The following is a 20,231-nucleotide window of genomic DNA, read 5'->3' as shown; positions in this document are numbered from 1 at the left end:
CTCTCTCATTGGCTCCAAGAGGAACAACATTGGCCCGCCGCCTCGATGACGATGCGGCATGCAGGAAATTTCCCAGAAAGTCCGCCGTGACCCCCGCCGGGGCCAAATCCGCCTCCGCAATCATGAATAAAGAAGCATTGCTCTCCGTCACTGAGCGCGACTTCATCCTCAATGCGCTGCGCGAGGATGTGCGACTGGACGGTCGCGGTTTCGACCAGCTGCGTCCGCTGAACGTGTCGTTCGGGGAGGAGTATGGACATGTGAAGGTGCAGCTCGGCAAAACCAGGTGAGTAGACTCATTGCAGCTTGCTTTAACAACGCTAATTGACTCTTCTTCCGCTGCAGCCTTATTGTCCGTATCTCTGCTGAAGTCACAAAACCTCACGATGATCGTCCGTTTGACGGTCTATTCACAATCGCCATGGAGCTAACTGCCATGGGCTCTCCCGCTTGGGACAATGGCCGGTATGAATTCCTCATCAGCCGCGAGTAAGCAATGTTCCAGCTAACTGTTTATTATTCAGACAAGGAGACTTTGAAACATATGTCACCAATGTCCTCGACCGTGTCGTTCGCCATTCCAACGCCCTGGACACCGAGTCCCTCTGTATCCTCAAGGGTGTCAGCTGCTGGAGCATCCGCGCGGACGTTCACGTTACAGACTACGATGGCAATCTGATTGATGCGGCTTGTATTGGTATTATGGCTGGACTGCAGCATTTCCGCCGTCAAGACGCTGTAGTCAAGGATGGCCAGGTGATCGTCTACGGGCTCGATGAGCGTGTTCCTGTCGCATTGAACATCACGCACAAGCCGCTTTCTGTCACTTTCCACACATTCGATGAAGGAAAACGGGTCATCATTGATGCAACTCGGAAGGAGGAGCAAGCAGCGGAAGCTGATGTCGTGATCGGTATCAACAATGCGGGTGATGTGTGCTTCGTCTCCAAGTTCTCTGGTTCTCCAGTGGATGCGATGGTCTTCGTGGATAAGACGTCTGTTGCTTTGGAAAAGGTCAAGGAGATCAATGCAACCATCGATAAGGCGTTACAAGCTGATCTTTCGAAACGAGCGAAGATCGGTATGGCCGAGGAGTCGCGGGCGGAAAATGATCGGTAATTGGGCTTGAGCTTCAGGGAAGCGAATACCATTAATGAGTTAAGACACTGCATTAGAATCAAAATTATGCCATACAATTCGGCAAACGTCTGACAAAATCACACCGGTAAATGAGCATGAGTCTCCTTGTAGATTTGTTCCACTACAAAAATTCTGTACTTCTCACATAATAGATCACATAATTATTCCACTGTTTACATTGATCATCTGATCCAATTATAAACTTACTCATACACAACTCTGATAAGCTACTCGCTGACATCTCCAGGCTATGCAAGGGGTCATAGTGTTGCCTTATACCCGTGGTATGTTCGACCCTTCAGCCTCCACATAGTAAGTATATATTTCTTACCAATTCTTCTTCCGTGCGAAGCAAGTATGCTCCAGTTCCTCATGCGGCCACTCTGCTCTTCGCAAAAGTCGGAAGAGGAATCCGGTTGCTTTTGCAGTGCCTGAAGCTTGGCTTCAAATGTTGAGACATTTGTCGCTCCGTCTGCTCCAAGTAGCCAGTGATATATCGTTTCGACCTACTTGGCAGAACCGCTATTCCAACACCATATCTCTCCTTCACCTCCACACCATCTTCTTTACTGACTGAATGTGCCTTGATCTTCTCCCATTCTACCTCCTTCTTGCTCGGGCAGCTGCTCTATGCAATGATACTGAGGGCGATGTCTTTTGCAGCTGTAACCTGAGGCAACTTGCCTCATAGGTAGATGGCATTGCCCACATGGAAGTGAGCTTCCACTCTGTCAATATCGACTGGAAAGAAGGGCGGTACGTCGGCTAATCTCTTCATAGGGGCCTTGCAACACTGGGGGCCCCGGAGGCTCTCTGATTGAGCCCGTCAATCTTGCCCGTATAGAAGTGTGGCATGAATAGGGTTTGCCAAACTATCACTCTCAGTTTCGACTTTTTGTTAAGACTTCTGGCCTTTGTCTTCTTTTCTTTCCCCTTCATAGTATTGCAAGATTGACGGGTTCAATCAGAAAGCCCCAGTGTCGCATGGCCCCTATGAGCTCTTTGAAGAGATTGGCCGACGTACTAGAGCTTTCTAGGCTCCAGTTCACCTCTTCTCTTCGACATGGCGGAAGTCTTTAGAGAAGTTCGGCTAGTTTGACTAGGACTGTAAGGTCCAGTTCACCAGAGGTCGCGGTCAGGATCAACCAGAGAAAGGGAGAAGATCTCGACTCTCTAATGACAGTACTCAGACTGTATGATGCTTGAGACCCCCGAAGCTGCTTCCTTCTTCCTTCTTGCACTATCCCGGCGTAAAATCCATATATTGGTTTAGAAAACCGCCATCGTACCGTGGAAACAACTTTTGGTGTCTGGATTATGAGATTTGGCTTGGGAGATACAATGTTTGAGTGTTCTTCCGCGATAACCTCCACGTTCTCTTGCCGGTTGTGGTATATGTAGAAGCCGAGCAGTGTGCTGGGAGTGCCTCTATTGGATGATGAAGCAGTTAGAATGTGCTTGAGGTTTGTCCAGTATATTAACTTTGGAAGGTTCTTACTTTCCCCCAGAAGCACAGATTTTCTGTACTTGGCTTATCCATATCAATACCACCATCCCATAACGATCCTACAGTGATGTAGGCAGGGACCATATTCAACGCAGTGGTTGATATATGCTTTGTGGATTCAATGTATGCTAGCATTCATTGGGGTCGGGGCCTATCCTGGGCTCCAGATGACTCAAAGTCTATGCCTGAAGGAAGTTTGTGAGGAGCAGTTAGACATGGTTTCAGAACTTATCGTGTAGAGTGCTTTTGGAAGCTTCTTACTTTTTGTAGCCCAGTAGCGTTCATTCCTGGGCTCCAGACGACTCGAAGTCGATGCGTGTTGGAAGTCGATGAGAACGACGTGAAGATGTTGACAACATGCCGGTAGGAAGTTGATGGGTTTGGTGGAAGGAAAGAGCAAACGTCGACGCGCTGACCGCGAGACAAAAACGATATACCGCATCTATCTGATCAGCTGATGGAGAGATATGTCCCAACAGAAGATATAAGTGGATAAGAATGGCAATAGTGTTTCGACTGAGCACTAACAGAGCTTTTGTAGTTGTAAACTGTTCTTGTTTTGGGCTGTCTGTGTATAACAGAAAAAGGATAGTTGCATACATTAGTGTATGCCTTGCCTTCTCGTATTCACTTGGTGGATTGCCATTGCATTGTTTGCTGCAATTATCCTTGAGGTCTTTTGTCATAATAGGGCTAGTAAAGGACTAGCAATGAGGAATCTTCTGCAGTAGCTTCTGCAATGGCTGAACAACAAATAGTAAACCATTATAAGTAGGAGAATCCTGGGGCATCTACATTGACAGGCTAGTACATCTGCCGCAATTGAAGAAACTACTACTACACAAATGGCCATATTCTCCTTTTACTTTTATTGCAATTCTGCGGGTTCTTTGGCGGCTCGCCTAAAGAATTAGAGATTTATCTTATTGTATAAATTCCTTCTTACTCAGCCATATACAATTCTGGTAAGCTACGCAAGGGGTCAAGCTGTTGCCTAATGATATAGGCAGCTGCAGGCACCCTTCTCCTACATGAAATCACATTCTTGGCAGTAACATGCTTATATCTACAATATAAGGAATTAATTCGCACCCCACCTCACATTCCTGAGTCTCGTTCTTCAAGGTGTCATCGTTTTCATCTTGTTTCAGGTGTTTGAAGTCTTACCTTGAAATAATCACGGGATCTTCGCTGAAGTGGCTATACACAATCTAAAGAAAAGATTTGGCTCGTTGCACTTTCCAGGTGATCATAAAGGTAGCTAACCAGTTTCTTGATCGAGGATGAGCAATACGCAAGGTCAGTCGTGGACAGAGACATTCTTCACTGACTGGCCTCTACCAGATTGGATCAATGCAGGCCATGAAGATAAGCAAGATGTCAGAATTTTTAATCCGCAGAATAAATGGATGCTGGGAAGATCCGCAGATACCGGACGATACTCTGTGTTTGGCAGAATACAAGTTCTGTGGCTTCATGTCCGACGTGGAGGGATATTCCACCGCCAGCATGTGGCTAAGATTGTGAGTACATCAGGGAGTGGGGAAACTTCAACAGAAAGTCTAATGTTAAACAAACTGAAGTTCCCAGAGTACACTGAACATGATGCGGAAATGCAGCTTAGACGCCGGCCCCCACGTTTCCCTAAGACGGCCAAGGAGCTTAGGGATGAACTTGATTGGTTTACCAATGAACTTAAAGTGTTCAGTCGCATTGACGCGTCATGTACAAGCTCTCAAAGGATCTACTTCCCTGGATTTCATGGTGTCATTGCCGATCTCGAGAAGTGTCTTGGCAGCCCCTATGCTAAACATCGAGCAATTGCCCTAGAATGTATCAGGCCAAAACTTTCAGCACGACGAATCCTAGCAGCATGCGACGAACATAGTCATGGGAATGAGTTCAGGGATAAGCTGAGAGGTCTAGGTTCCCTGAGTGATTTCGAAGTGGAATACTATGACTCCCTCTTCACTGACCGTGTTCGCCGACTTCTGACGTTGCACCGCCTTGGAATCACCCATGGGGATATTAAAGATGAGCACTTCAGACTTCCGATGGATTTTTTTTGATACAGTTCTATATGACTTTTCCCACTCATACACCTTTTCACCGGTCAAGCCCTACTCAATTAAGCGTGGCCAACCGCGTCCATTAAAGAATATATCATGGGGCGAACAGACCGAGGTCGAATCGCTGGTATTTGAACGGTAGGTTGTCAGGGCGGCTCATTGACAGGATGCTGAGCTACGTTTTGATCAGGGCAGAAAAGCTAGACCTTCGTGAATATCTCGTTAAAATCACCGAGGCCACTCAGTCAGTGATCATGGATGCTCTATTTCAACCTCTCCAAGAGGAAACGTTGGAACTACTAATCCTGAAAGTTAGATTCCGACCTGATGGTTAGTTCAACCGCAACCCTTTCCCGGAAATGCGCAGATCCTTGAATGTGAACCTAATTGTCTCCACAGCCTTCTCCATGCCGTCGGTAAATTCGGTCTTCCCTTTTCTAGAGGGTATCCGTCCAGATGGGGACATCACCTGGCATATACGTCGAGCTCGAATAGTAGAAGCCTATACATCGATTTGGTTAATCTCCAGGAAAGACAGATCAGGGAAAACCGCAATAGAGTTCCTTACCGAACAAAGTCATCCGAAAGACAGTGAAGAGGAAAGAATGAAGTACTTGCTTTGTCTGATACCTACGACATGGGAGGCGGAGCATATCCACAGCCAAATTATCAAAGTCTGCTCGTCTTTGTCATCTGTTGATAATGGCTGCATCAAGTCTTGCGATGATCTTATGCAACATGCATGATCATCAACATCCCTTCATACTCCAATTTATGAGGTCCCTTCTACTCAGCAAAGTACTTTCCAGGACTAATGAATATACTGAAAATGTTTATCTCGGCACTTACTTGTCTGTCGCCCTCAAGACTATTATATCTAATTCAAAGATCAGATTATGTAGACACCGTAGTGCTATATGGTCTTATTAGTCACTATGAACAGTCAAAGCTCACGCGCTACAGTGTCATTCAATTGGCACAATCCTTGAGCAGCCCAGGCTTGTCTTCTTAAAATCCATGCAAAGGGAGATCATCGATGACATTGTCCTAGGTAAGGATGTTCTCTACAGCAAACAACATCATGCTACTTCATACGATGTCAAATCCTTGCAATTGTTATCCTCAGTTCTAGCGGTATACCAGTTTGTCTTTCCAGAAAACAGCGGGAGGGTATGCTCTGATTTAAGAAAGCTCGCTTACACCCCGTTTGATTGAGAGTAAGTGCTTTCAATCAGGTCAACAGCCTTCTCCGCAATCGCATATACCGTGCCGAGCACAGCATGACTGACCTGGGCCGGCATAATACTTGCATCGACCACGCGCAGACCCCGAGTACCCTTGACACATAATTTCTCATCTACTACTGACCCCAAAGCACATGTCCCAAGTGCATGATGATAGCTCATCAGCCGATCCCGGACATATTCTCGCGCCTGCTCTACATCCTGCAAATTGACCTCAGGTGGCGGCTGCACCCGGGCCAAGACCTGCCCCTTCATGCGGGGAGATTGGAAGATGTTATCCGCGACCGTGACAGCCGTCGCAAGGACGTCCACATCGGCGGGATTCTTCAGGAATCCAAGGTCCACTCTTGGTGCGGCCGCTGGGTCCCGAGACTGCGCGTGGGAGCTTCCCTGGGAGACAGGATACATGGAGCTGACCATAAGCGAGTAGCATGCGTTCCGGCCTGGGGGAGGGCCGGGGCTAAGTTTGCTGCAATCGGCATACACTCGATCGATAGCAAATGCTGATGGGAATCCCACCAGTTGGATATCCGCTGACCGGGGGCTCAATAAATGCGCGGCAATGCGTTGGCGCTGTCGGTGCTGGATTGTCACTAGTTCGGCATTGTCGGTGGCATCATTACTATGATGCTGCAGCACGTTGAGGATGGTTTCGTTGAGCCGCTCAGCTGAGACCTGGGGTCCGTAAGGAATGAACCCCATCAGGCTGACCGGGCCGGAAAGTGCCCCGGACTGCTCTTCCTGCAGCAGTCGCAGATGCTGCTTTAGCAAGCTTTCGTCACGAAGGATGGAATCTATGGACAGAACTCCGTCTGCTAATTCGTACACCACCGCGGACACGGGATGTTCTTGGAGATTTGTCCCGACACCTGGAAGAGGAACCCGGCATGGAACGCCCAGAGAGGCGAGATGTCCAGGGTCTCCGATACCTGACAGCTCCAGCAGCTTGGGACTTTCGAAAGTACCGGCTGATAGAATAACCTCGCGTGCGACGCTGACCTGATAGTTTTTCCCCTCATGAACAAATTCAATCCCACGAGCACACTGCTCGTCATCAAGAAGTATCCTGGTGACTGCCGCATTGGTCAGGATGTGGAGATTTGGTCTACTCAGCACTGGCCATAGATACCCATTGGCCGCGTAACTGCGATGTGGAAGGCCAGCGCTTCGATCAATAGTAAAGAGGCAGCGATGGAAGCCCAAGTGCTCTCCATTCCATGGCTCTTGTGGCCGAGACAGTCCCGACGTTTCGTCCATTGCGGCTAGCAGCGGTGTCTCAATAGGGGCCTGCCAGGGGCCTAGCGAAGTGTGAATCGGGCCTTGCGTGCCATGAGCCTCGTCCTGCACGGGACAGAGTTCCGATGCAGTGCCGGTCAATCCAGCCGACTCGAGCTGTTCGCTCTTTCGATAATACGGAGCTAGTCCTGCCCATGACCATTCGCTATTTCCCGCTATGGTGCCCCAGTCATCGAGATCGGCCGCGGAAGGTCTCCCATATGCCATGAAGTTAATGGCGCTCGATCCTCCGAGCACTTTACCTCGGGGAATGTGATGGGATCGATTTTGGTTCTGCGCCTAGGAGCCTTTAGCCTGCTCCGAAGCGTAGAGGGTCGGAAAGACCTACCTGCGGCGTGCTTTGGTAAATCCAGTCATACTTGGGATTATGTAGCATGGCCGAAACCTTTCCCGGATTGGTGATATTTGGGTCATCAAATCCTGCATCTCCTGCCTCAATGACGCCTACTTTCACATCGGGGTTTGCAGACAACCGTGATGCGACAACCAAACCAGCAGTCCCACCACCGATGATGAGGTAGTCGAAGGTTTGTGCGAGGAAATCCTCGAGCGAAGAGGTGAGGCCTACCGAGGACATTCTGCTGGTATTTTCTTGAATCTACTAGCTCTTGGCAAGGAAGCAATTCCTGGGGGCAAGTTGGCGGAATTATAAGTAAGCTGTCAGACTATAATCTCACGTAAGACGACCACGTTTAGCTTGTCTTTCGATGGTATGATGCTGTGGATTCTAATGTAACGATCTATTTGGAACTAACAGATAGTCATCAACTTGCATTCACTGTATTCCCCATACACGCTGGCAATCGTTGTACCCCCGCATAGTCCCAGAACCCAATTACACTCATGCATGCCTCTTAGGTAAAGAGTCACTGTACTATCCAGAGAAGCAAAACATACAAACCATCAATAAGAAACAAGCCTTGATTGGATTTTTAACATACGCTAGTAATGTCATACCGTTGATCACCGTGCAACGCTAACCTCTTCCAGCTAGCTTTGCGCGGTCTCCATATCATCTGCCAAGCACGCAGAGAATCTATGCAACCACCTAGCTACCAGTGTATATAAGAAGGATTGAAGATGTCCACCTTTCATCTACTCTTGTGTTTCTTCATTTCCACCATCACGCTCTTGCAGGTTTTAGAGCTCCATAATGTGGACATCATTCGTGATTCCTATCTTTGGTCGATGCCCTGAGTAATTGCCCTATGGAGAGAGGGTGCAGCTCTCGGTCTGGTACGTTCAATTTCTACAAGTACTCACTCCTAGTATATTAACAGTTTATTGAGGCACCCGGTTCACTGGTTGTTGGATTAGCTGTCGAAAGAATAGGGATCCGTCAGTCTGAAATGAGCACAAGGGCAATTGCCTTCTACACTCCTGATCCCGCCATTCTATTTCTCCACTTTCTCTACTCGTCTTAAATACGCAATCTACTACTCATTTTTCGAGACATTCTCGTTTGTCTATCGAGACATATTAGACGAGCAGGGTCTCGTCTTCCTCGCAATGCTGTGCCATCTGTGTCACCGTGGGTAGGAGAGTGAAATTTGGCTGATTTGCCTTTATAAAAGGCTAGAAAGATTTTTTATACAGACATACTAAGTACTTAGGCTACATAGTTTTGATAATTAAAGAAAATTTGTGTATGAATTTGCTCACCTGCCTATTTATGTCTACCTTCTTTTATCCACACAACGCCGGGTGGACTCAAGAACTGAGGAAGGTCCGTGCAGACAAAGCTAAATATCCAAGCTTCTATTCATATGAATCTGAAACAATTAACCCACAATTTAATATCCCGTCCAGCGCCAAGACGCGCTGCTGAATTTAAAGCCAGATAGCGTCGGCAAGTTGAGGAACTAAGAGAAAATGGGGATAACAGCTTGGAGTAGGCCTATGGTCTAGACCTTTGGAGTGGAGGCTTTGAAGATGGGATGATATCTCCTATCTAACAGTTCTCAAAGCGCTTGCAGGGAGCCACTCTTTGTGCACGCGTTAATCCTAGTACCGATATAACAATTTTCTTTCCGACCATCAAGCCTCTCTATATTCATGGTTTTACAGCATCTACATTCAATGGAATGACTTATATTCAATATGATACACCATTTCGAGCAATCTTCGGACGGCCGTAGCAGAATTAATTGACTATCTGGGCATTACTTGATTCAACTGTATAAACATCTGGCAAAGTGAAGATACGTAGAGCTCAATACGCTATGCACTTCTACCCTCCACTGCGTGAATACTGGTTATCTCATATAAATTCTACTTCCTCTCTAATCTTTCTGATTCTTTCCGAATATAGTTTATATCTCATATAAATTGCTGTACTGGAGAATTGCAGCCAGCTACTGCATACCGCAGGCATCTCTGTTCAAGCGACAAAGGAAGTCCACGGGATACTAATTCATACATTACTAACAATGTGTTAATTCAAACATCCAAGAATGAACGTACAATAGAATGCAGAATTGGGACCATGTTTTCCACCTTTACAGTGCTCTCTTTTGATCTGGAATCATACTGAGGGACGCCCAGCGTATGTTTCTACAATTTGAAAGAAAATCTCGGAACCTCGACACCCTTCGTGGCACAGGAGGAACCCCTCACAAGCATGGCCGCGTTTCTTGATTCCTGACATATAAACTTCAAGAGAGAATCCAATAACGAAGCCTACGTTGACTTCAACGGCGATGTTCTTCGTGCCGTGAACAAGTGCGTGGTGCATCTGGGCAAGGCCTTTGCGCAAATGGTGGCTACACACCGCCGATACCATGGCTCGTCGTCGGCACAGAAATCTGTATGTGAGGATAGGATCGTTCATTGATCGATACACTGACGTTTCACTAGCGGCACACGGCCAACTATGAAGCGTTCCCAATAAATTTGTGCCCCTAAAAGCCGAGCAATATATGGATGAACGATGCTGTGCATGGTGTGCTTACAGACAATTATATGTTCATGTTCGGGTGCAGGGGCCATCGCAGCACGCGTGGGAAAGGCGTTGATAACTACGAGAGAATCTTACTGATACAATTTCCAGCAAATAACACAATGTTACTTTCAGGAGGGAGGTGAAAGTGCTCGAGATACTATAGTATCCCTTCTGGCCCACGGCCCACATTATGAGGAACCTGTGTAGCCGGGGGGCGAGGTTGGAGAACTTACAGTTCAAGAACTGTCATCAGAGCAACTTGAGGGGATCAAGAGACAACTGGTGGTAATAGTCATATTACACAGAGATAAAAGAACGCTTACATCGCGGACTTCTCATTCCTGGTTCAAAGAAGCTGCAAATAAGTTCTGCAGCCTTACCATACCAGAAACGAGTCAATGCGGCGATGATTGGTCAGACTTTACACAGATATATCCTATGTGGATGGGTTTCAAAAAAGCAATCCTTTTAAACCATGCAATGTTGTATCTTGACTAACATACGTGTCAATCGCCCAAGCCAGATTAAGGAAAGAGAGCAAAACGATACGGTCTTCTGGTGACCTGTTACCCCCCACCCCCCCGTTTTCCGTCTGCATGCGCAGTAAGGGCTATGGAAGAAAAAGTCTCAGCGCTAATGATCAGAAAGAAATCTTCTTGGAGGGGGGAAGAAATGCTTGAACCACCCTCATTTCTCTTTTAGCCCTTTGCATGTGCATCGGTCTCTCCGAAGAATACGATATCGTGATGACGGGATAGAAGACAATTACACATTGGTATAAAGCTCAACCTTATATATCAGTGATATGATTGGGGGCCAAAAAGTGGAAGAGTGTATTAGCATCTATTCATACTATTTAGACGCATATAGGGTTCATGATCTGGTCATGTGGCTTTATACAATGATGTTACTTAGAATGAAAAATTGCATCTACAAAGTATGCTATAACTATTTTGTAGTGTCAGGTCCAGTCGTAGATGTCTAGCTTCTATTACTATTTTCTGAATCAAAGGGAAATACCAAGTACTAATATGCTAGCTTATCGTGGCTATCAACAACTATATTGTATTGCGTCACGCAATCAGCTAGCGTGGCTACGTACGATCATACTTATTATTGCTGGGCTTGAGTTACTAGCTCTATCACTGCAATACAAAATGGACGAAGCATTAGCATGGATTTATGCTAGTTAACACAGCGTTGGGGGCCTAACCATTAGTTTTGTCGATCAGATGACAGAGCATCGGCTGCAAACAGACATGCCAGCATGTCCGCACCCACGGCTCACTCTACGTTTATTTATTACCCTCTACACTTAATAACAGGTGGCCCACCCTGCTTCAATGTCAACTGAAACATATTCATGCACTTTAACAGCCAGAAATAGCTTATGAGCACAATGCAACTATTTCCATCTGTTGTCTCGTTGGCAGACATGCGGGCTGTGTTGGAATCGGATCTGCTCAGTCTCGCTGCTTCTGCCGCGGGGTTTGGGCTGCTCTCGCACGTCAGTCTCTTTCGCACCAGTTTCCCGGTCGAAGACTATCTCTTCGTACTATTTTCAATCTATGCGGTCGCGGTGCTATCGATAGCATATGCGTACATAGCCTTGACGCAATTTTCGGTCGCTCAGGCTCTTCTTAGAGTGGTACTCATCGCATCCGCGTTCAACACGGGTCTTATCTCCAGTATTGGCATCTATCGATTATTCTTCCATCGCCTGCATCACTTTCCAGGTCCAGTGGGTGCCAAGTTATCTCGCTTCTATAATGCCTACTTGGCAGGCAAAGATCTCCAATACAATGTGGAGATCGCAAGACTTCATCACGAATATGGCGACTTTGTTCGAACCGGTAATCCTATGCTAGTTACTTATCCATCTTCTCGTCCAGGTTGTAATGTATTCCGCGTTTATAGGTCCACGTGAGGTCTGCATTGCGCGAAAGTCCGCCATACCTTTGCTCTTTGGGCCACAGTCCAAATGCAGCAAGTCACCATGGTATGCCCATATCTCAACAAACCCCAAGTACTGCTCTGTGCACCACACTCGTGATCATGATGACCACAGAATGCGGAGAAAGGCGTGGGACCGGGGCTTTAACGTAAAATGTATGTTAGCTTGATAAAGCTCTCTCTATCATCTCCATTAACCCAATGACTGATCCCATCATCTCGTTAAGCTCTCGGAATATATGAGCCCCGGGTCAAAAGCAAGGCTGATCTACTTGCCGCCCATGTAGCAAAGAACCTGGGCCAACCTATCGATGTGACGGCTTGGACAATGTTTCTTAGCTTTGATATAATGGGAGACGTCGGGTTTGGCAAAGATTTCCATAACCTGACCACCGGTGTGGAACATCCAGCGATCAAAGGAGTCCATGACCATATGGCCGCCGGTGCTACTCTATTGCAGGTCCCGTGGTTCCTCTACATACTCTGCCGTATCCCTGGTGCCGTTTCTAGCTACAGAAGCTTTTTCAAGTGGTGTGCTGATGAAATTGAAAGGAAGCAGAAGGTATGCAATTCTCATCGTGAAAACCTAATGGTGAGATCTAATGATTGTGTTGTATAATGCTATCCTACAGACTTGGGATGCAAACTCCTATCCCGAAGATGTCGTTTCATGGCTTCTCAAAGCATACGTGGAGAAAAGTGCTTCTGCTGCTCCTTCTCGCCTGGCACTGAATGAAGACTCACGGGCAGTCATTATTGCGGGGAGTGAGACCACAGCCACCACCTTGGCGACCGTCCTGTACTATTTGGCTAGGCATCAATCTGTGCTGGCCAAGCTCCAGCGGAAACTGGACGAGGCTATGCCGGGCGGAGCAGATGACTGGAGTTATAATAAGGTCAAGGATATCTCGTTTATTGATGACATTATCAATGAAACCCTTCGTCTGCGCCCTGCTGTAATGACAGGGGGTTATCGTGTCACGCCAGCCGAAGGACTTCAGGTCGATGAAGTCCATATTCCAGGAGACACCATTGTTTTCGTTCCTGTCCAGCTAATTCAGACTGACGAAAGGTACTACGAGGAGGCTAAGGAATTCATTCCAGAGCGATGGAGTGAGAAAAGACACGAGATGAAGACCGATGGTGCCCCCTTCATTCCTTTCCTGACAGGTAAGCGATGGTTTCCCTTGTGGTTACCCAGGTTGACATTTGAAGCAGGCCCTTATATCTGTCCCGGGAAGAACCTGGCCATGATTAGTCTGCGGACCAGCATATCGACCATAGCCCAGCAGTACAACTTCTCGTTTGCGCCTGGCGAGACGGGAGAGGCTTTTGAAACGGGAGCACTGGATACTTTTACTACGTGTCTGCCTCCTTTACAGCTTGCATTCCAACGTCGTTAGATGTAATTATCACAAATTGTTGCGGCATCCGTGTCTTATTGGGTTCTTTAGCAAATTAACATGCCTTTTAGCAATACGCACAATCTTCGCACATCAAAGCAGCTATAAGCTATATTCAATACAGATAAGTTCATGGCGGCGGATGCTCTAGGCAACATAAGCTCCAAGCTCGTTTCCTAGCCATAGCTCTAGGTCACTATTTAAAGACCCGTGACAATAAGGCTCTCCAGTAACTTCCTGTATTTCATGACAATATATCACAAATGCGCAGGTTGGCAGATGACAGGAAGTTACGCGTGCACGCACATACCCCAATATTTTTTTGTACTGATTAATGAGGTCGCACTCATAAAACGAGCGAAGTTCTCGCCCAGGAATTAGGGATAGCCTCGAGATCTCCGAGTATAGATACCCCAGCCTCGTAAATTTGTCTTCCTCCTTGAACCAAAACGCTGAGACTCGTGGAGCCCTGTAAGTCTCGTATTCAACAACTGCCATTAACGAAACTGGCGGCTGCCGGAGTAGCATTTGTCTCCAGCTTGCTTCTGCTCGGAGGAACACATTCTCTCTCTGTGGATCAAGTGGAGGTAGATTGAAATTAACAGACGAAGTGGACACTCTTTTTCGCCAGAATTCGTGCCATATATAGGAAAGCAGTGGGTTATCCTCGACCATTTCCCTTGCGCTTAACTCGGTCGGGAACGGTTCGGCCGCTGGTTTGAAGAACAGTAAGGTCTGGAGAGAGCTGGAGTCTTTGATGAGGGTGTTCCATGCACGACAGACTCTTTGAGCAGATACGAGCAAAGTGCGCATATCCAGCTGTAGAAGAATCATCTCTAAAAGTTCAGGGATGCAGATGTTCTGGGCCGCCATACTTGCGCTTTCCGTTCGAGGAGTAACTGGGGTAGATTGTCCGGTAGTCGCCATATCCTGTGGAATGTAAATACGAAGTGGAAAGATTTAGTAGAAGCAAAAGCTGGTAGGTAGTCATTTCCTCCTAGTTGCGTGTCTGAACTCATATCGATGGGCTCATGATAAGGTACATATGATGATATTGTAACCAGGTAGAGAACTACCATGGAATGCTAAGCATGAGGCTGAAAAGCACTATATGGATGTGTTCATCCGTAACAAGTATAGAGGAACCATAGTGATGATCACGTTAGAGACCAAAAACAACATCTAGTCTAATAATAGGCATGCGCTGCTTACCGGGATCGTGGCGCAGCTTTGGATGCTCATGTTGTGGGTACTTGCGAGCTGCTAAACTGACTTGCAGATGAGCCAAGCCATGAGAACATGTGACATGAATGTCAGATTCTCTGCATATTGTGCATAGTAGCAAGGATATCTCCTTATTAAAAAATCCATGCAATCAAGCACTTGATTTTGTAGATGGAGACCATTTGACGCCTCAGGTGTCATAACGATGTAACGGTATTACGATAATACATCATGCCACCATTCCCAATTCGGGAATCACTAACCCGATCTGGTAGCCCCGTGACAGGCCATTTCTCTTGGATGGAACTGAACAACAACCAACTGCCGAGAGGAAGCTCTCTTTTCCAATGGTGGACATGGACGGCTCTTTTGGTTGATCTCGCTATATTAATCTGAAACTGTTTCAGAGGGTGAGCACCAGCTAGACTAGCTCTCATTTCATTCTGGCGCGGGCAAACCCACCCTGTCTTAACGGGGTATGGATCGGACAAGACAAAGAATCGTGTCGGCCCAGCCACTGGCGGTGATCCAACGCTAACTCTGATTAGCCTCGACGCCTTTGCGCGGCATCTGGCTTAACCTCCAGGCAGTCAGAATTTCTCCTCACCACCCCCCATCCCCAGCTTTCGCACCTTCCTCGCCGCTTACTATCGAATCTCGAGTAGTCCGCTTGATACCTCCTCGTGCTCCGACCGCGTTGCAAGTCCACTGTCTTCGGTGATCCTCTCTCCCGTCTCGTCCCGGCCAATCAATGCTCCAGGGGCACCTGTTTGTCCGCCCCCAGCGTCATGGCCAGCGGTAGGCCCCCCGGCCCTCATCCAGCCGCTGGCCACAATGATGAACTGCTGCTGGATGAGTCGGCTCCCATGTACAATTCGGGACAACGCCCACCGGTCAACGATGACCACTTGTTGCGACAATACGACATTGACGACTCCGAAACTCCTCACCCGCGTCCCTCGGTTTCCTACGACCAGTTCGTCGGCGGACAGGTGCCGCCGCAGTCCAGTGCTCATGCAATGCCCGCGCATCCCCCGACCCAAGCGGGGGTATACATGACCGATCCTTACTCCGGTGCCGACATGTCCCGCACCTACTCGCAAACCTCCGGGTTAAGCAACTACCACCGCTACTCCCTCGACGAGTTCGACGATGACCGGTCGATGCACGGATACTACGATCTCGACTACCAAGATGATAACCATTTACAACCCGACAGCCGCGTTCGGCAGGCAAAGGAAAGGAACAGCATACTGGGTCTGGGAGGCGGGTTGATGGGCCGAGCGAAGCACATGCTGGGCATGGGTGCTGAGTACTCGGAGATGGATCTGCCCCTGACGGAATCTGGAGCCAGAGCTGCGCGGGTGGACAGTGCGGACCCGGACGAAGGCGGCGCGGCCAGGGCTCCCAAAGCAAAGAAGAAGTCGGATTTCAAGTTTGGTTTTGGCCGCAGAAAGGTCGACCCGTCTACGCTGGGTCCTCGCATGATCGTTCTGAACAATCCGCCTGCCAATGCCACGCACAAATACGTCGACAACCACGTTTCAACGGCCAAGTACAATGTCATTACCTTTATCCCGAAGTTCCTCTACGAACAATTCTCGAAATACGCCAACCTTTTCTTCCTCTTCACCGCCGTTCTCCAGCAGATTCCGAACGTGTCTCCGACGAACAGATATACTACGATTGCCCCGCTGTGTATTGTGTTAGCGGTATCGGCCATCAAGGAATTAGTTGAGGACTACAAGCGCAGGATGTCTGACAAAGGATTGAACAATTCGAAAACGCAGGTTCTGAAGGGGTCACAGTTCCATGAGACCAAGTGGATCGATGTGGCTGTGGGAGATATTGTCCGGGTCGAGTCCGAACAACCATTCCCGGCTGATTTGGTTCTACTGGCGTCCTCGGAACCGGAGGGCCTGTGTTATATCGAGACCGCTAATCTGGACGGGGAAACGAACTTGAAGATTAAGCAGGCAATTCCGGAAACCGCGCATTTGGTCAGCCCCGCGGATCTCAGTCGCTTAAGTGGACGGGTCCGGTCCGAGCAGCCAAACAGCAGCCTGTACACCTACGAAGCAACTCTGACAATGCACGCCGGTGGAGGTGAAAAGGAATTGCCATTGGCGCCGGACCAGCTTCTCCTTCGAGGCGCCACCCTCAGGAACACTCCGTGGGTCCATGGCATTGTCGTTTTCACGGGTCACGAATCGAAGCTGATGCGGAACGCGACAGCAACTCCGATCAAGCGAACTGCAGTGGAACGCATGGTGAATGTTCAAATTCTCATGTTGGTTGGCATTCTGGTTTCACTCAGTGTCATCAGTTCCGTTGGTGATTTAATTGTTCGCCAAACTGAGGCAAGTAAGCTCACGTATCTGGATTATGGCTCCACCAATCCGGTCAAACAATTCGTTCTTGATATCTTTACCTATTGGGTTCTCTATTCGAACCTTGTCCCTATCTCGCTTTTCGTGACGATTGAAATCGTCAAGTATGCTCAAGCCTTCTTGATCAACTCCGATCTTGATATCTATTACGATAAGACAGATACACCGGCAACGTGCAGGACATCCTCTTTGGTTGAAGAATTGGGCCAGATAGAGTACATCTTCTCCGATAAAACTGGTACACTTACCTGCAACATGATGGAGTTCAAGCAATGCACGATCGCGGGCATCCAGTACGGTGACGACATTCCCGAGGACCGGCAAGCCACCGTCGAGGACGGAATGGAGGTCGGAGTCCATAGTTTCAAGAAGTTGAGGGAGAACCTGCGCTCTCACCCTTCGAAAGATGCTATACATCATTTCCTCACTCTGCTCGCTACTTGTCACACGGTCATTCCGGAGAGATCTGAGAAAGAGCCAGGGAAGATCAAATATCAAGCCGCATCTCCTGATGAAGGTGCACTTGTCGAAGGTGCTGCAACCCTAGGCTATGCCTTCTCCAATCGTAAGCCCCGGTCAGTGATTTTCACCTTTGACAACCAGGATTACGAATATGAACTATTGGCGGTCTGCGAATTCAACTCTACGAGAAAGCGCATGTCGACAATCTTTCGCTGCCCTGATGGAAAAATCCGCATCTATACTAAGGGTGCGGATACTGTCATCCTTGAACGCCTGCACCCAGACAACCCAATGGTTGAAGCGACTTTGCAGCATCTGGAGGACTATGCATCGGATGGTCTTCGGACACTTTGCTTGGCTATGCGTGAAGTTCCCGAAGACGAATTCCAGCAGTGGTACCAGATTTACGACAAGGCTGCGACAACGGTTGGCGGAAACCGTGCCGACGAACTCGATAAGGCTGCGGAGCTGATTGAGAAGGACTTTTACCTTCTGGGCGCTACCGCCATCGAGGATCGTCTGCAAGATGGAGTTCCAGACACTATCCACACCCTCCAGACGGCAGGTATCAAAATCTGGGTCTTGACTGGTGACCGACAAGAAACCGCCATCAACATTGGAATGTCGTGCAAGCTCATTTCCGAGGACATGACGTTGTTGATTATCAATGAGGAGAGTGCAGAAGCAACTCGAGATAATCTGACCAAGAAGCTCCAGGCTGTTCAAAGCCAGGGGACGTCGGGTGAAATCGAGGCGCTGGCTTTGATCATTGATGGTCGATCATTGACGTTTGCCCTTGAAAAGGATATGGAGAAGCTGTTCCTGGACCTGGCTGTCATGTGTAAAGCTGTGGTCTGCTGGTAAGTCAACCTCGCCTCCGTAGGCGGGACTGAGCTAATGTTTTATAGCCGTGTTTCTCCCCTTCAAAAGGCCCTTGTCGTCAAGCTTGTTAAACGCCACCTTAAGTCTCTACTTCTCGCTATTGGAGATGGCGCAAACGACGTGTCCATGATTCAAGCCGCACACGTTGGTGTTGGTATTAGTGGTGTCGAAGGTCTACAAGCTGCTCGGTCTGCGGATGTTGCTATTGCACAGTTCCGGTATCTTCGCAAGCTTCTGCTTGTCCATGGTGCCTGGAACTACCACCGGATAAGTCGTGTCATTCTGTACTCGTTCTACAAAAACATTGCTCTCTATATGACGCAATTCTGGGTGAGTTTGCCTCTGAGCGACGCTGTCCGCTATTTTGTACTGCTACTGACAACCTCTAGTATTCCTTCCAAAACGCCTTCTCGGGTGAAGTTATCTACGAATCTTGGACTCTATCTTTCTACAACGTGTTCTTCACCGTGCTCCCTCCATTCGCAATGGGTATCTGTGACCAATACATCTCCGCTCGACTGTTGGACCGCTATCCCCAACTGTACCAACTCGGACAGAAGGGCATGTTCTTCAGGAGACATAGTTTCTGGTCATGGGTTCTAAACGGCTTCTACCATTCCCTCCTGCTGTACGTCGTCTCAGAACTATTCTTCCTCTGGGACGGACCCACAGGAGACGGTAAAACTTCCGGCCACTGGGTGTGGGCCGAAGCAACCTACACCGCAGCACTAGCAACAGTGCTAGGCAAAGCCGCCTTGATCACCAACATCTGGACCAAATACACGTTCATCGCCATCCCAGGCTCGATGCTACTCTGGCTCATCTTCCTCCCAGCCTACGGTTACGCAGCCCCAGCCATCGGCTTCTCCCAAGAATACTACGGCACGATCCCGCGTCTCTTCAAAGACCCCGTCTTCTACCTAATGGCCGTCATCCTCCCCTGCATCTGCCTACTCCGCGACTACGCCTGGAAATACGCCAAACGCATGTACTACCCGCAACACTACCACCACGTGCAAGAAATCCAGAAATACAACGTCCAGGACTACCGCCCCCGCATGGAACAGTTCCAGAAGGCGATCCGCAAAGTCCGTCAAGTCCAACGTATGCGGAAACAGCGCGGCTACGCATTCAGTCAGGCCGACGAAGGTGGACAGATGAGAGTGGTAAATGCTTACGATACTACCCGGGGCAGAGGACGCTACGGTGAAATGACCAGCTCCAGGGCTCTGGTGTAATGAATGACTTGATTGACTTTACCTGATTGATTGATTGATCGATGGAAGCTTTTTTTTTATATGTGTGTCTGTGTGTGTCTTTTGTATTCTCATTTTTCTTTTCTCTTCTTTTCTTTATCTTTCGCTTCTCTGTAACTCTTTGAAGTGTTCCCGTCTCGTCTCATTGCATGAGTCTCCATCCTTGTATTAGTTGCATTTTCTGGCGATGAAATGAAGTCTCTTTTCTTTTCTCCCTCTTGGAATGGATGGATGTGGCTTGGTCCGTTTTGTGTGTCCTTCTCCTCTTCCCTCCCTTTATATTACCTACTTACCTACCTACCTAACCAACCAACTACATCAATGAGACAACCTGAATCAATACTGGCGGTTATATACGTGGCTTTTTCTATTCTTCCTACTTCCTAGCGTTCAATCAGTATGCAGATATGTCCTACTACTACGTAATGAAAGAACCCATGATTCAAAACAATGGTGTTTTCAAC

At 48.1% G+C, this 20,231-nt stretch overlaps 8 protein-coding genes across 8 annotated transcripts; 5 read left to right on the top strand and 3 right to left on the bottom strand.

Moving 5' to 3' along the window:
• The first annotated feature begins 90 nt into the window (after positions 1-90).
• On the top strand, positions 91-1,187 carry BO79DRAFT_179896 (exosome non-catalytic core subunit RRP45). Its single transcript, XM_025680061.1, has 3 exons — positions 91-286; positions 346-465; positions 525-1,187. Exons 1-3 carry the CDS (start codon positions 123-125, stop codon positions 1,117-1,119), a joined length of 879 nt encoding a protein of 292 aa, XP_025535941.1. The 5' UTR covers positions 91-122; the 3' UTR covers positions 1,120-1,187.
• Positions 1,188-2,216: 1,029 nt separating this feature from the next.
• Positions 2,217-2,731, bottom strand: BO79DRAFT_221058 (uncharacterized protein; the record flags this gene model as incomplete). The annotated part of the gene is made up of 2 exons (XM_025683506.1): positions 2,217-2,597; positions 2,639-2,731. The coding sequence occupies 2 exons, from the start codon at positions 2,729-2,731 to the stop codon at positions 2,217-2,219; spliced, it is 474 nt and encodes a 157-aa protein (XP_025535940.1).
• A 1,199-nt stretch (positions 2,732-3,930) lies between these two features.
• Positions 3,931-5,462, top strand: BO79DRAFT_240084 (uncharacterized protein; the record flags this gene model as incomplete). Its single annotated transcript, XM_025684988.1, has 5 exons — positions 3,931-4,170; positions 4,231-4,643; positions 4,687-4,854; positions 4,907-5,046; positions 5,116-5,462. 5 exons carry the CDS (start codon positions 3,931-3,933, stop codon positions 5,460-5,462), a joined length of 1,308 nt encoding a protein of 435 aa, XP_025535939.1.
• A 281-nt stretch (positions 5,463-5,743) lies between these two features.
• On the bottom strand, positions 5,744-7,851 carry BO79DRAFT_179892 (GMC family oxidoreductase). Its single transcript, XM_025680060.1, has 2 exons — positions 7,585-7,851; positions 5,744-7,535 (listed from the first exon to the last, which is right to left on the bottom strand). The coding sequence occupies exons 1-2, from the start codon at positions 7,831-7,833 to the stop codon at positions 5,913-5,915; spliced, it is 1,872 nt and encodes a 623-aa protein (XP_025535938.1). The 5' UTR covers positions 7,834-7,851; the 3' UTR covers positions 5,744-5,912.
• Positions 7,852-11,596: 3,745 nt separating this feature from the next.
• BO79DRAFT_179889 (cytochrome P450) lies at positions 11,597-13,613 on the top strand (the record flags this gene model as incomplete). Its single annotated transcript, XM_025680059.1, has 5 exons — positions 11,597-12,050; positions 12,115-12,306; positions 12,378-12,712; positions 12,783-13,320; positions 13,369-13,613. The coding sequence occupies 5 exons, from the start codon at positions 11,597-11,599 to the stop codon at positions 13,551-13,553; spliced, it is 1,704 nt and encodes a 567-aa protein (XP_025535937.1). The 3' UTR covers positions 13,554-13,613.
• A 285-nt stretch (positions 13,614-13,898) lies between these two features.
• BO79DRAFT_132422 (F-box protein) lies at positions 13,899-14,399 on the bottom strand (the record flags this gene model as incomplete). The annotated part of the gene is made up of 1 exon (XM_025677981.1): positions 13,899-14,399. A coding segment is annotated over one exon (501 nt), but the record flags the coding sequence as incomplete, so codon positions are not given.
• A 996-nt stretch (positions 14,400-15,395) lies between these two features.
• On the top strand, positions 15,396-20,202 carry BO79DRAFT_179886 (aminophospholipid-translocating P4-type ATPase DRS2). The gene is made up of 3 exons (XM_025680058.1): positions 15,396-18,489; positions 18,538-18,841; positions 18,901-20,202. Exons 1-3 carry the CDS (start codon positions 15,566-15,568, stop codon positions 19,747-19,749), a joined length of 4,077 nt encoding a protein of 1,358 aa, XP_025535935.1. The 5' UTR covers positions 15,396-15,565; the 3' UTR covers positions 19,750-20,202.
• BO79DRAFT_49033 (uncharacterized protein) lies at positions 19,855-20,215 on the top strand. Its single transcript, XM_025689327.1, has one exon. The coding sequence runs from the start codon at positions 19,960-19,962 to the stop codon at positions 20,152-20,154; it is 195 nt and encodes a 64-aa protein (XP_025535934.1). The 5' UTR covers positions 19,855-19,959; the 3' UTR covers positions 20,155-20,215.
• Positions 20,216-20,231: the final 16 nt, after the last annotated feature.

This window comes from Aspergillus costaricaensis, assembly GCF_003184835.1.
Source record: "Aspergillus costaricaensis CBS 115574 unplaced genomic scaffold BO79scaffold_34, whole genome shotgun sequence".
Lineage (NCBI taxonomy): Eukaryota > Fungi > Ascomycota > Eurotiomycetes > Eurotiales > Aspergillaceae > Aspergillus > Aspergillus costaricensis.
This window is presented reverse-complemented; position numbering and strand designations above follow the sequence as displayed.